The sequence below is a fragment of the Cicer arietinum genome, chromosome 4 (assembly GCF_000331145.2).
Source record: "Cicer arietinum cultivar CDC Frontier isolate Library 1 chromosome 4, Cicar.CDCFrontier_v2.0, whole genome shotgun sequence".
Taxonomy (NCBI): domain Eukaryota; kingdom Viridiplantae; phylum Streptophyta; class Magnoliopsida; order Fabales; family Fabaceae; genus Cicer; species Cicer arietinum.
Window position 1 is genome coordinate 42,609,460 of NC_021163.2, and position 12,893 is coordinate 42,622,352.

Sequence of the window (12,893 nt, forward strand, 5' to 3'; positions counted from 1 at the left end):
AATTATGATGAAAACCTTGGATCCTTTGAAAATGAGCTCCAACGGTCATCAAAGGCTTGGATCTCTATAAAATGCATACAAGCTCTCCATTGGAAGACACACAACACAATTGCATAAAAAGATCAAGTATCTTAAAGCTTTCAAGAAGCAAATCACATCATCTCTTCTTACTTTCTTTGATCCTACACTATATCTTTGTATATCCTTTGAGAAAGTATTAAGTATCAATCACTCTCATTCTACTTTGTAATTTCCTAGTGAGTGAAGCTTGGAAATATTTGAAAATTGATTGTAAGCTTGGTGAAGCTTGATAATACACAGTTGTAATCATCCTCGGGTTGAGGATCGATCTGTTTGAAAGTTAGTGAAATCTCACAAGGGTGTGAGGACTGGACGTAGCCATCTTTGGGTGAACCAGTATAAAAACAGTGTGTGTCAATCTTCTTTTGCTTCCTAACTCTTTAACTCGTTTCAAATTTGAAAGTTTTCAAAACCCATCCTCGGGCTTGCCATCCTCAGCAAGAGGATAGCTTTTAAAACACTTGAAAACTATTTTTAAACAGCAAAATCCCTATTCAACCCCCCTTCTAGTGATATTTAGCTACATCAATTGGCATCAGAGCAAGGTCCTCTAGAAGAATACACTTAACAGTGTAAGAGAAAAAGATCCAAAAATGTCTAAAGCTAAGTATATTCCTGAAGGAGGATCATCCAGCCGACCCCCCTACTTTGATGGTACAGATTACTACCACTGGAAAGGTAAAATGAGACTATTTCTCATATCACAAGACAACAATATGTGGTCGGTGGTGGTATTATTATTATTAAATGATCCTCTGAGACCCCAAATAAGAGCTTCTTAGAGATGAGATAATTCTCATTCAGCCCAACCCACAAGGTTACTAATAGAAAATTTGTTGAATGTTTCTTCCACTTGCTACCCCTCTCCTTAGTTTTTTTCTTTTGGTAGGCCCCTTATCTTCAGGGGCGGCCAACATTTTGTGATTTCAGCACAATATAGCTATAGGGATATAAATTGTTTTTTGTTGTTTGGTCGCATATATGTGATTAGTTAGTTTGAAATTCTATTTGTGCAACTACTATCTGTTTTTTTAACATGTAAATCAACATCTTGTTATTAACTTGTTTTATGAAAGTATTTTGATAATTTTAAGTGTTGAAAAATAGAGGAGGCTGGGTTGACTTTGTTGTAGTTATTTGTAGTAATGTGTATGGGTTAATGTGAGTTAGGCTTGCCAGACTAGTTATATGATGAGTTAGAGTTAGCCAGTCTGCAGGTCAAGTCATGGACTAATTACATGAATAATACTAAATAAATTTATATTTAATGTAAAATTAACAAATGACTCAAATTCTGAAACATTCATAATTAATAATAAAAATCCAAAAGTCTTACTCTTTGTCAAAATATACATTGAAATACCAACAAAAGTCAAAGAAATAAAGATGATGCATAATAAAGTCTTTTAACACAGAACAATAAAATAATTAAATATTAAAACTCAAATGGAAGTTCTAGCATAGAAATCAAAGATAAACATCATCTTCATTAGCATATTTTACTTTCTCTTTTTCTTAAGGAAAGTAGAAACAACATAATAGATAAAGAAGAAATAATAGTGGGATCTTGCTGGAAAACGTTGGAATTAACTACGCCGGAATATCAAGATCTCGCTGAAATCTTATTTCACATTGTCGCGAACCATATTGTCGTAGTCTGGCACAGTACCACACTAAGACAAGTGGATCTATTGCACCAGAAAACACAAGTATTAACTACCTAGGCTCCATTTACTTTCATCATATCATATATTCATGTCTAAAATTAATGATAACAATAAAATTGTGCTTGTCCAATTGTTCTCATTGTGAATTTCACATAACACTATTTTTGAAAATTATTAATTGAAAAAATAAGAAATATTACATAAGTGATTCTCTAAGACCCAAAGAAGAGCTTCTTAGAGATGAGATCATTCTCACTTTGCCCAACCCACAAGGTTACTAATAGAAAAGCTGTTGAATGTTTCTTCCACTTGCTACCCCTCTCCTAAGTTCATTTCTTTTGGTAGGCTCCTTATCTTCAGGGGCGGCCAACATTTTCTGACTTCAGCATAATATAGCTATAGGGATATAAATTTTTTGTTGATGTTTGGTGGCATAAATGTAATTAGTTAGTTTGAAATTCTATTCATGCAACTACTATCTATTTTTTTTAACATGTAAATCAACATTTTGTTATTAACTTCTTTTGTGAAAGTATTTTGATAATTTCAAGTGTTGAAAAATAGAGGAGTCTGGGTTGAATTTGTTGTACTTATTTGTAGTAATGTGTATGGGTTAATGTGAGTTAGGCTTGCCAGACTAATTATATGATGAGTTAGAGTTAGCCAGTGCACAGGTCAGGTCATGGATTAAGGATGAATTGTAACAATGATATACTCACAAAATGACTAAAACAGACTCCGCTACAAGTAGTTCATCTCGGACAACGGTGCATTGCGGCCCACCCTAAAAGTGGAATAGCGGAATAGTGCATTCTAGAATAAGTGAAATAATTGCTATTTTTTGAACAAATTACATAAACTAGATTATGGTCCACGCGTTGCGCGGATATTAATTAATTAATTTTATAAGTTTTATAATTAATATTTTGTGTATTATAAATATAGTTATTTTATAATATTACTCTATTAATTTGTAATAATTGAGTATGATTAGGAAAGTTAATTAAAATGAAAGAAAATTATGTTTATCACAATCATCTAATTTAATTTTTAAAGTATTTTGTAAAATTAGCATGATAACTTAATTATTATATAGGATGATTGTTTGTCTCCTTGTACTTTGATTGTCAATTTGTTCTTCAACATATAATGGTACTTGTATTTATTTGATGAAGTAAAATGTAAAATACAAATCCAAAAATAAGATGTAAAAAGTTAAAAATATGATTGACTATTTAATATATTTTATTTTAAAGAATGTTAATGTTGAATTATATTGTAGCGTAGTCTAAATTTATTTGTTTTATTAGTATGATGTTTTAATTGCAAGCATGAGAAGTTGTTGTAAAGAAATTTTTTTATTGAATATATTTCATCAAGAGTTTGAAATTTATTTTATTAAACATTTACGTATACTTTAAATATAATTTTAGGTATTTAAAAGTTTTAACTAATTGTCTGTGCAATTGAATTGTAGTTGTGTTGATATGTACCAAAAATAAATTCTATTGAAAAATAATTTAATTTTATGCAATACTTAATTTTTCATTTATTTTTTAACATTCAAATTATCATTAATAAGAAAAATTAAAATAAAAAATAGCATTCAATTACAAATATATAATTTAATTGATGAAAGTTTAGTGTTAACATATTTTTTTAGAATACATGTATAGTAAACTTTTGTTCATTATCTTTTTTAACATATTAATATAGGCTAAATTACATTCGTGGTCCCTTAACTTAATTTCAGGTAACGTTTTAGTCTCTTATCTTTTTTTTTTTTTTTCCGATTTAGTCCTTTATTCCTAATAATATCAAATAAAGTATGAAAATATGAGTTTATTTGAAGATTTGCGTTACGGATTTGATGAAATTTGTATTATATTGAAGAATATAATTAATTTTATGAGTTTTGATTGAATTTTTTTTTGAATTTTTGTTTAAAAAAAGATAACATTGTTGAAATTTTAAAACATAAAATATCAAATTGTCATTTAAAATTAAAATAAAGGACTAAGTCGGGAAAAAAAAGATAAAGGACTAAAACGTTACCTGAAATTAAGTTAAGGGACCACAAATGTAATTTAGCCTATTAATATATTATAATTTTAAATAAATTTGTGTATTCTAATAATTGGAAGTAACTTTTTTAATAATTTTTAATATCTTCGTATTTTATGATTATTTTTAATAAATTTGTGTATTTTCTGTCAAATAGAATATATATTTTTATTTTATAAAATGATAATATTAACAATATTATTTAATTTATTTATTCATAAAATTTATTTGATATTTTTGTTAATTTATTTATTCACAAAATCCATGTCCTTGAAGGTATATAAATTTTCATTATATATGCATTAATTTAGTTTCGATGTAAATCCATGTCCTTGAAGGTATATAAATTTTTATTGAAAAAATAAATTGAAAGTAATTGATTGACATAAATTGAAATTAAATGGATTGATAACGTAAAATATTATAAGGTGACAACAAAATAGATTTGGGGTTTTGTTTCGTGTAATAAATTTGATAATAATGTAGGTAAGATTTCACAATTTTGAAGAGTTACTATTTAAGGACTGGAAGGATGTTGTCACTTTATTGGGAGAGATACCTGATTTATACAAATTTATTATCGTTATCATATTGAGATAATACAAATAATTTGATAAAGAATGTTTCAACGTATAAAATCATTATTCATCTTAAGTTGGAATAATATAATTGTTCATGAAAGGATAATTGATACTATAATATATTACTAAGTGTAATTGATAGTGTAAAATATTACTCACACTAAAAAAAATGTATTATAAAAATATTATAGAAAAATTTAGTGAGTAATTAAATTTTTAACGAATAAAATCATTGGAATAATTGTGGACGAAGGTTTTCGGATAGTTACCGCCTCTTTGGACGAGCTGGTCTTGACTTATTTATAACGATTTATTACCGTTACCATATTGAGATAATACAAAAAAATTAGATAAAAAGCATTTATGATGATATTTATGAGTGATTAAGTGGTTTTTTTCTATTGAATTTAATGAGTAATTGAATTTTCAATAAGTGAAATAATTATGCATGAAAGCAAGATTGATACTCATAAGTGTAATGATAGGGTAAAATATTACTTATAATAAAAAAGTGAATTATAGAAAAAATGTAATGAGAATTGAATTAGTAATTGAATTTTCAAGATATGAAATCATTGAATAATTGTGTATTAACGTGAAATAAAGATTGATAACCTAAAATATTACACATATAATTGATTGACATAAATTGAAAGTAATGAAAAATAACTAATAATATCATAAAATGAAAATAAAAAAATACATACAATTTGATAATAATCGGTTAGATTTCACGATTTCGAAAAGTTACCGCGGAGTTGTGTATATGAAGGTGAAAGGAGGATTGGTAACGTAAAACATTACTCATATAATTGATTGGCATAAATTGAAATAATAAGAAATGCATAATAATGTTATAAAAAAATTTATATAAAAAAAAATGTATAATAGGATGACAACAAAATAGATTTGAAGGTTTTTTTATGTATACAATTTGATAATATGATCTAGGTAAGATTTCACTATTTCGAAGAAGATGATTTCGAATTATGAATCGGCAAGACCGTCGAGGATGACAAAGCTGAAACATATAGTGGTTCTACAGTTCCAAATATCTTTCATGACCTTCTTTCCCTCAAATTTCTGTTATAATTGAAACAACAAATTAAGGAAGTCATAATTTATGAGTGAATGAATAGTTGGCAGGTTTCAAAAAGATAAGAATGCAACCAATTTGAGTTCACTCATGCACCCCTAGATCAAGAATTTTTTTTATGTATACAATTTGATAATATGATCTAGGTAAGATTTTACGATTTCGAAGAGTTGCTGCGGAGAGACGTCGAAGAAGATGATTTCGAATTATGAATCGGCAAGATAGTCGAGGATGACAAAGCTGAAACATATAGTGGTTCTACAGTTCCAAATATCTTTCATGACCTTCTTTCCATCAAATTTCTGTTATAATTGAAACAACAAATTGAGGAAATCAAAATTTATGAGTGAATGAATAGTTGGCAGGTTTCAAAAAGATCAAGAATGCAACCAATTTGAGTCCACTCATGCATCCCTGATAAGAAAAAGTAAAATCAGCAAAAAAAATAAAATAAAATAATGTATCAATATATAAAAAATAATAAATCTACATACAAAATCAATTTCTAAACTTTCTTCTGATTTTTTTCCTTTATGCATCATCCATAATAAACACATGAAAAAATTCATAGTAAACTCAACGGCAAAACTACACCAATTTCTGAACTTGATTTTATCTTGGATTCATAATTATCCTTCTCACCTTCTTAGTATCAACAATCATCGGTCCTAAATCCATCATTCAATTACGAATCGGCAATTTCGAAAAGCTACCGCGGATCTCACCTTCTCAGTATCAACAATCATCCATCCTAACTCTGTCCTTCAATTGAGATTATTCAAAAGAGTTAGGAATCACAATTTTCATTTGTATAGATTTTTATAGACTCGAGGCAATATTTCTAAGATTCATTACGCGATTTTGCATGCTCTTTTCCCAAAATGCATAGAGACTTTCGAGGGCAGATCCAGGGAGAGAGGGGGATGAGGATTGGGAGCAGAAGCAGAAGATGATTAAAAAAATTAGAATACAGAAAAAGAAATTGTGGAAGGAAGACAAAACAAAATTAGGGATTAAAGAGATTAAAAAAATTGTCGAAGGAAGAGGAGAAGCAGAAGATATGATTAAAAAAATTAGAATGGAGAAAATGAAATTGTGGAAAGAAGACAAAAGAAAATTAAGAACTTAGAAATTGAGTAGAGCAAACTCTAGACGTACACATCAGCTCTTTGACCGATGTGGAAAATATTTACATATGTGGAGAAAATATAATGAAGTGATAGCAGAGTTTATTTTAAATATATATAATAGATAATACTAAATAAACTTATATTTAATGTAAAATTAACAAATGACTCAAATTCTGAAACATTCATAATTAATAATAAAAGTTCAAAAGTCTTACTCTTAATTAAAACATACATTGAAATACCAACAAAAGTCTTGTTTCACACTGAAAAACGTTAAGATTAACTACATTGGGATATCAAGATCTCGCTGAAATCTTGTTTCACAATGTTGCGAACCATATTGTTGCAGTCAGGCACAGTACCTCACCGAGACAACTGGATCTATCGCGCCAGGAAACACCAGGATTAACTACCTAGGCTCCATTTACTTTCATCATATCCTATTTTCATTTCTAAAATTAATAATAACAATAAAATTGTGCCTCTCCAATTGTTCTCGTTGTGAATTTCCCATAACAGTATTTTGAAAATTGATGAAGTCATTTTCATCATTTTTTATCGTGATGTAAATGAAAAGTAGGCATACAATAGATTAAGGACGTGAGAAGAATGCTGTTATGACACATTAAACAAAAAAAAATGAAAACTGAATATTTTCATGAAGTAAACAGGCCTGTAGCTTATCTAACAACAAAATCTGAAACACTTAACACTGACAGGGAATTTTTCTGTCAAAGAAGGGATGGAAAATAAAATACGCCAAACGTTTTGACATTACCCAACAATAGAAAGAAAATTATCTATATACTTTATTCATTATTCATAAAATAACACAACAGTATAGAGTATAAGGCAGTTCAAAACTCGAAGAATACTCAAACCGATTTTTCTCATTTTGCTTTACAAGTCTTCATATGTTAAAAATCGTCCACATTGTCATACTTCATATGGCTTATTGGTTAACCACTTCCGTCAAGCTGTCCATGAGAAAGGAGATGTGCCATGTATTGCTGTAACAAGTCCAAAACATTGCAGTTAAAATAAAATATGACAGTGTTAACATCCAATATAAAATAAGCAGCATCAAGCAATTTACACTTGGTTCTGGAGACCTCGTGTCACATACTTTGATTACTTTCTCTGAAAAACTATGATAATAAACCTTGGACATATTGTCTATATCTTTGACATGTAAAAGATAAACTGATGCATTCAAAACTGGTTTCCATAAACACTTTATAAAGACCCAAAAGAGTGGAATACAATTTAATGAAATTCAACAAACAGAAACATGGTTGAAATTATGGTTTACGATTTTAAATTAAGGCACGTATTTGCGTTGCATCTGCCAAAGCTATTATTTATTAGTTGGTTACTGTTAGGACCAAAAAGAGAATAAGAGGCAATCCACCTAGCATTAAAGAATCTGTTGAGTCTCTTAGATAGGCGGTTATTGATCCAATTATTCAGATTGTAAGAAGGGGAAATAAACAGAGAGAGGGTTACAGAAAATATGCTGATGATTATGCAATCTACGTCGAAAGAAGTGAATGATGAGGGCATTTATTGAACAGTTAAAGGAATTTATCATATGTCCTAAAGCATGCTACTAAAACACAAACAAGAGTTATCATATAAAAAAATGAACATTTAATTGTCAAGAGATTGGAGAACAAATAGGATTCATAAATCAGTATCTTCAGGATTAAAATATTGTGTTGAAAATCAGTTCTTATTATTGACTTAACACAAGATAATGAAAAGATATGAAGAATTTAACACTGAAGTGGGAGAAAAAGTAGAGGGACTCTGGAAACATATAACTCACAGCATGATATGAATATGGTGACTTCCCTTGACGATCAAAGTGTTTTGCCATGACACAAAACTCAAATGGACCCCACTCTTCAGCTTCAAAGCAGTTTCCAAGAGCAGCTTTGTATAACTGATATCAAATTTAAACACTACAATCATACTTCAGACTGAAAATAATATCAAATAAATGACACTTTCCAGATTATTTCATGAAAAAGACCTTGGTGGTGTCGGTTAATAGCTCAGTACCAGCCGGGTACGATGCATAATATTGATCAGCTCTAGAATACCCAGCCCTAGTTCTGCAACACCAACACACTAGAGATTAACACGAGAACCAATAAACCCAATCAAAATTCTAATTTATAGCATTAAGAACAAGGTTCTTAGCAGTATGCAACCCACGTATTGTTACAATAAGCATAGCTGATAAGCGTAGTGAAGCCAAAGAACCCAGCATAAGAAACTAATCTTCGAAACTTCTGAATCTTTAGTATTTCTTTGAATTCATCATAGAGCCTCATGGATAGTGATAAGAAGTTACCCTGAGAACTGAAGGGAGCAAACAATCAATGATACTTTTATTCAAAGCAAATGGTGTGTACAATATGGGAAATTCTATCAGTATGTATTTTTGTTTTGTACTTCAATATATGGATTGAAAGGATATGTATTGTTAGTGAAAACTGGTTTTACACTCACATGCAACAAAAGTCACTATTTTGCCACACGACTCAACTTTTGCAACTGCATTTTAAAATAAATGTATGATGGGATAAGATATAGAGCTTTGATTGGATTCCAGTGTCAAACTAATGTACACCGACAGTATATACACATTAAACTGTTATTATATGCAAAAGAAGGAAATACAAGTAATATCTGAAACCCCAAGTCAGGGAATACTCTCTCAGCTCCTACAACCAGATAACATTCAACATAACCCCACTATCACATTCACAACCCTCGGTATCAATTTATCCTAACCCTGTACTGTAGAAAAATTGTGGGATTACCCAACATGTCCCCAATAAGAAACCATGTAACTACAGGCAAGAAACTAAGAAAGCAAGTTGAAAAATAAATGAAAGATTAGGAAGTGAATTTTATTCTCACTGGAGAAACAAAATGTGTATTCAACATTCCCACAATTGAGGGAAAAACAACCAAAATGAAACATAATAGTAGAACGAAAGTGGAACTAGCCATTGAAAATTGAAATGAAACAATATAAACTTTAATCCTTCTACTTTATATTGTTTTCATTAACATATCTTTTCCCTAAAATATCAACACTTTCATAATAATTTGGAGTGAATAACTCAAGCAAAACAGTTATGCCTTTTGCTGGTTACTGGAATCAAGAGTGTAGAACTCAAGATTTAGATAACTCACCAGTCAGTTCCCCATCCAGCGAAAAGCAGTAGTCAGATGAAATAGGGTTGGCATAGTTTGGTGTTTTTATATTAAAAGCAAAACCAAAGTTCCAAAAATATAACTGCAGTACTTTATCAACACAGGATTGTATTTGCCAAACCACTTAGTTTTTGCGAACTGGTTGATAAAGACAGATTCACTTGTTCAGAATCAGTTGCAAAACCAGAAGGAGAAAAAATAATGACAAAACAACAACAACTACACTGTTTATAATTTATGTGTACAGAGTGCATTCATATTATAACTTTTAAAAGAAAACAATAACAACACAGTGCAATAATCCTTAATTTTATACATAGAAGCATAATAAATAATGAACTAATGAGAAAAGAATAAACTACCATAACAAAAATTTGTTCTTCTTAAAGTAACTAATCGAGAGAGTGTTTGATAATATACTTTACACAAAAGCAGCATGCAGTAACAAAGAAAAAAGTCACTGTTGAAGAATGGAACTAAACAAAAAAACATAATTTATCAATTATTACAAGGAATTGAATTAAATAAAACAACATAGATTATAAACATAAAAAGATTTTAACTCAAAATACAAAGTAGCTGCAAATATTCCAAAGTATGTGCAATCAAATCACAGGGAGGGAACATGTAAAAGAAGCCATTGCTTGGCGAAAATTAAGGAGCAACGACTCTGAAGAAAAAAGAGAGAGAAACTTTGCTGGTCATAGTGACCCAAAAAACTTTCAATACACCGATTCTCCCAAATGCTTCAGTCAGTTTTTGAATTAACTTCTAGTATATAATTAAGAACTTATGGGTTAAAATGAAATTATGATTCTCCCCTTGTAAAAATTCATTTATAAACTAATAACAGATTATGCAGAAGCAAGACAAGAGAGCTTACAGAAAGAAAAATAAAAAGTTTCAAAAGCTAATTTCAACTTGAACTGCAATCCAATCTGAACTATAATTTAATTATGTTTTATTGAGAGAGGAATTTACTTACCTCTTCAATAATTTGAACTGCAACACCATCTCAATGATTCCAAGGCACTAGCCCGAGAGGCTGTTGATTCGAATGAAAACTGTGTTGCCAATGGCAGAGGCGAATTCAAGACCCTGAGTCAGGGGTGCAAACTATTTAATTTTAATCAATAATTATAATCATATATATAAAACAAAAAAATAAATATTAAAATTATAAAATTTTAATACATTGTATACAATACATATAAATTACATACAAACTCTACGTTTTGAAGTTGTTAAATAATTAACTCATTTTGCTCATTTGGTAACATCAATAACAACAACAACAACCAATTTTGGGCACATCAGACAACATTTTGTTTTAAGAAGCAAAATATTTATAAAAAAAATGAATCAAAATAATTTATCTCCATGCCCTGATTCACAAATCTGAAAAACAGAAACAATTATACACAATAAAGTAAACTCCATTCTTCATTTCTTAATAACCTTCAAAATCTCTTGTCAAAAAATAACCTTCAAACCCATCTCCACACACTAGCATTAGCTTGACCCCCTTAACTTGAGCACACTAACTTCTACAATACTAACTCCAAGAACTCCATATTATTTCCATTCAGAAACTCTATCATATTGCTCTTCATTTGGAAATCGATGTTTTTCAAGAAGCTAAGATATTTCTTAAGTTTTTAATGCATAAAACAACACAAGACACAAAATTGTAGTTTTTAGTTATTCATTCCCCTTTTTCTTTAATAAAAAAACCAGCAAAATTGAACAAACCCAGTAACGCACTGATTCGGCTGGTATGGGCTTGGTCAGTCATATCCCACAACAAACTCATAGTTAATTCAGCAACAATTTCAAATTGCCACTGTCGCCATGCAAAAGCAAGACCCAAAATATATCAACAACACATGTAATAATCAACAACAATCAAATAGATACAAAAAGAAATCTGTACCAATCTTGGATATATAAAAAATCCACAATTGCATAATCACAAAATCCCCAATTTCGGAAATATAAAAACTCTAACCATGAATTCACAACACAAACACGTTACTCATAGTCCCAATTTCTTAACCAATCAACAAATAAAAAACCTAACAATGAATATTATGAGATTCAATCACCTGTTGTTGTTATGTTAATGATGGAGGCCAAACGATGAGTGGTTGGAAGCTTAAATTGTGTGGCGGTGGAGGTCAAACCAAAGAGTTAGAGCAAAACATAAACTTTTCAGGCGGACTGAGAGAACAGCAGAAAATCGCGTCGCGCGGAAGAGAGAAGGAACGTGGTAGTCGCGCGCTGTGTGGTGGTTGCCAGCGAGCAGTGGAGGAGTTGAGATAAAAGTGTGAGAAATGATGTGGTTTGGGTCTCCTGGGTCACATGTGCAAAATGAAATTTGTAGTGTGGTCAAAATGCACAAAATATAGGTTGTTATGTGTAATTTTTAAGCTTTCAGGGTGCACACTCTCACTTACCTATAAAGCTATTAATAAAGTCCCAAAGTCTCAAGTCATTTTTCAAAAATTTCATACTAACCCTTTAATAATAGGCTTCTAGTGAAATAAATTTTGAAGACTTTAGACTATTATTTCATTATTTTTTGTGGTCTTAAGTGAGAGGGTTCATAGATCAAATGTTTTGTTAATTGAGATTTTTTTTTCTTGAAAAAATATCGGAAAAATTTCTCTAAAAATCTAAAACATTTTTTTGTCGGAAAAATTTTTAAATCATTTTTTTCTCTAAAAATTTTGTGAGGAAAATAAAAAAAATGATTTTTCTTGAAAAATTTGATTTTTTTCTCTAATAAAAAAATTTTAAATCTAAAAAATTGAAAATTCTTTATCAAAAAATTTATTTCTTTAAAAAAAAATTGAAATTTTTTTAAAAAAAATATCAATTTTTTTTTTAAAAGTGAGTCCATTAGCCCACAAATTTTTATGGACTTTTTTATTTTGGGGGCTTTCTTTTTGGGGCCTTTTAAACTATGAAAATTTTGAATCCTACGTAGATTGAGACCAAAAATTAGTGGGCTTGTGAAATTGACAACTCTACTTACACGTAG

At 29.7% G+C, this 12,893-nt stretch overlaps 1 protein-coding gene across 6 annotated transcripts; it reads right to left on the minus strand.

Moving 5' to 3' along the window:
* Positions 1-7,251: 7,251 nt before the first annotated feature.
* Positions 7,252-12,257, minus strand: LOC101493130 (uncharacterized). Of its 6 annotated transcripts, XM_073368047.1 has the most exons (7): positions 11,956-12,257; positions 10,836-10,948; positions 9,830-9,988; positions 8,840-8,986; positions 8,655-8,736; positions 8,448-8,564; positions 7,252-7,629 (listed from the first exon to the last, which is right to left on the minus strand). In XM_073368047.1, the coding sequence occupies exons 4-7, from the start codon at positions 8,956-8,958 to the stop codon at positions 7,579-7,581; spliced, it is 369 nt and encodes a 122-aa protein (XP_073224148.1). In that variant the 5' UTR covers positions 8,959-8,986; positions 9,830-9,988; positions 10,836-10,948; positions 11,956-12,257; the 3' UTR covers positions 7,252-7,578. The 6 variants fall into 6 exon arrangements, with proteins under 6 accessions (XP_073224148.1, XP_073224147.1, XP_012573457.1 ...); XM_073368046.1 differs by lacking the exon at positions 9,830-9,988 and having other exon boundaries at positions 10,836-10,914; positions 11,956-12,256; XM_012718003.3 differs by lacking the exon at positions 9,830-9,988 and having other exon boundaries at positions 10,836-10,966; positions 11,956-12,254.
* Between the last annotated feature and the right edge of the window lie 636 nt (positions 12,258-12,893).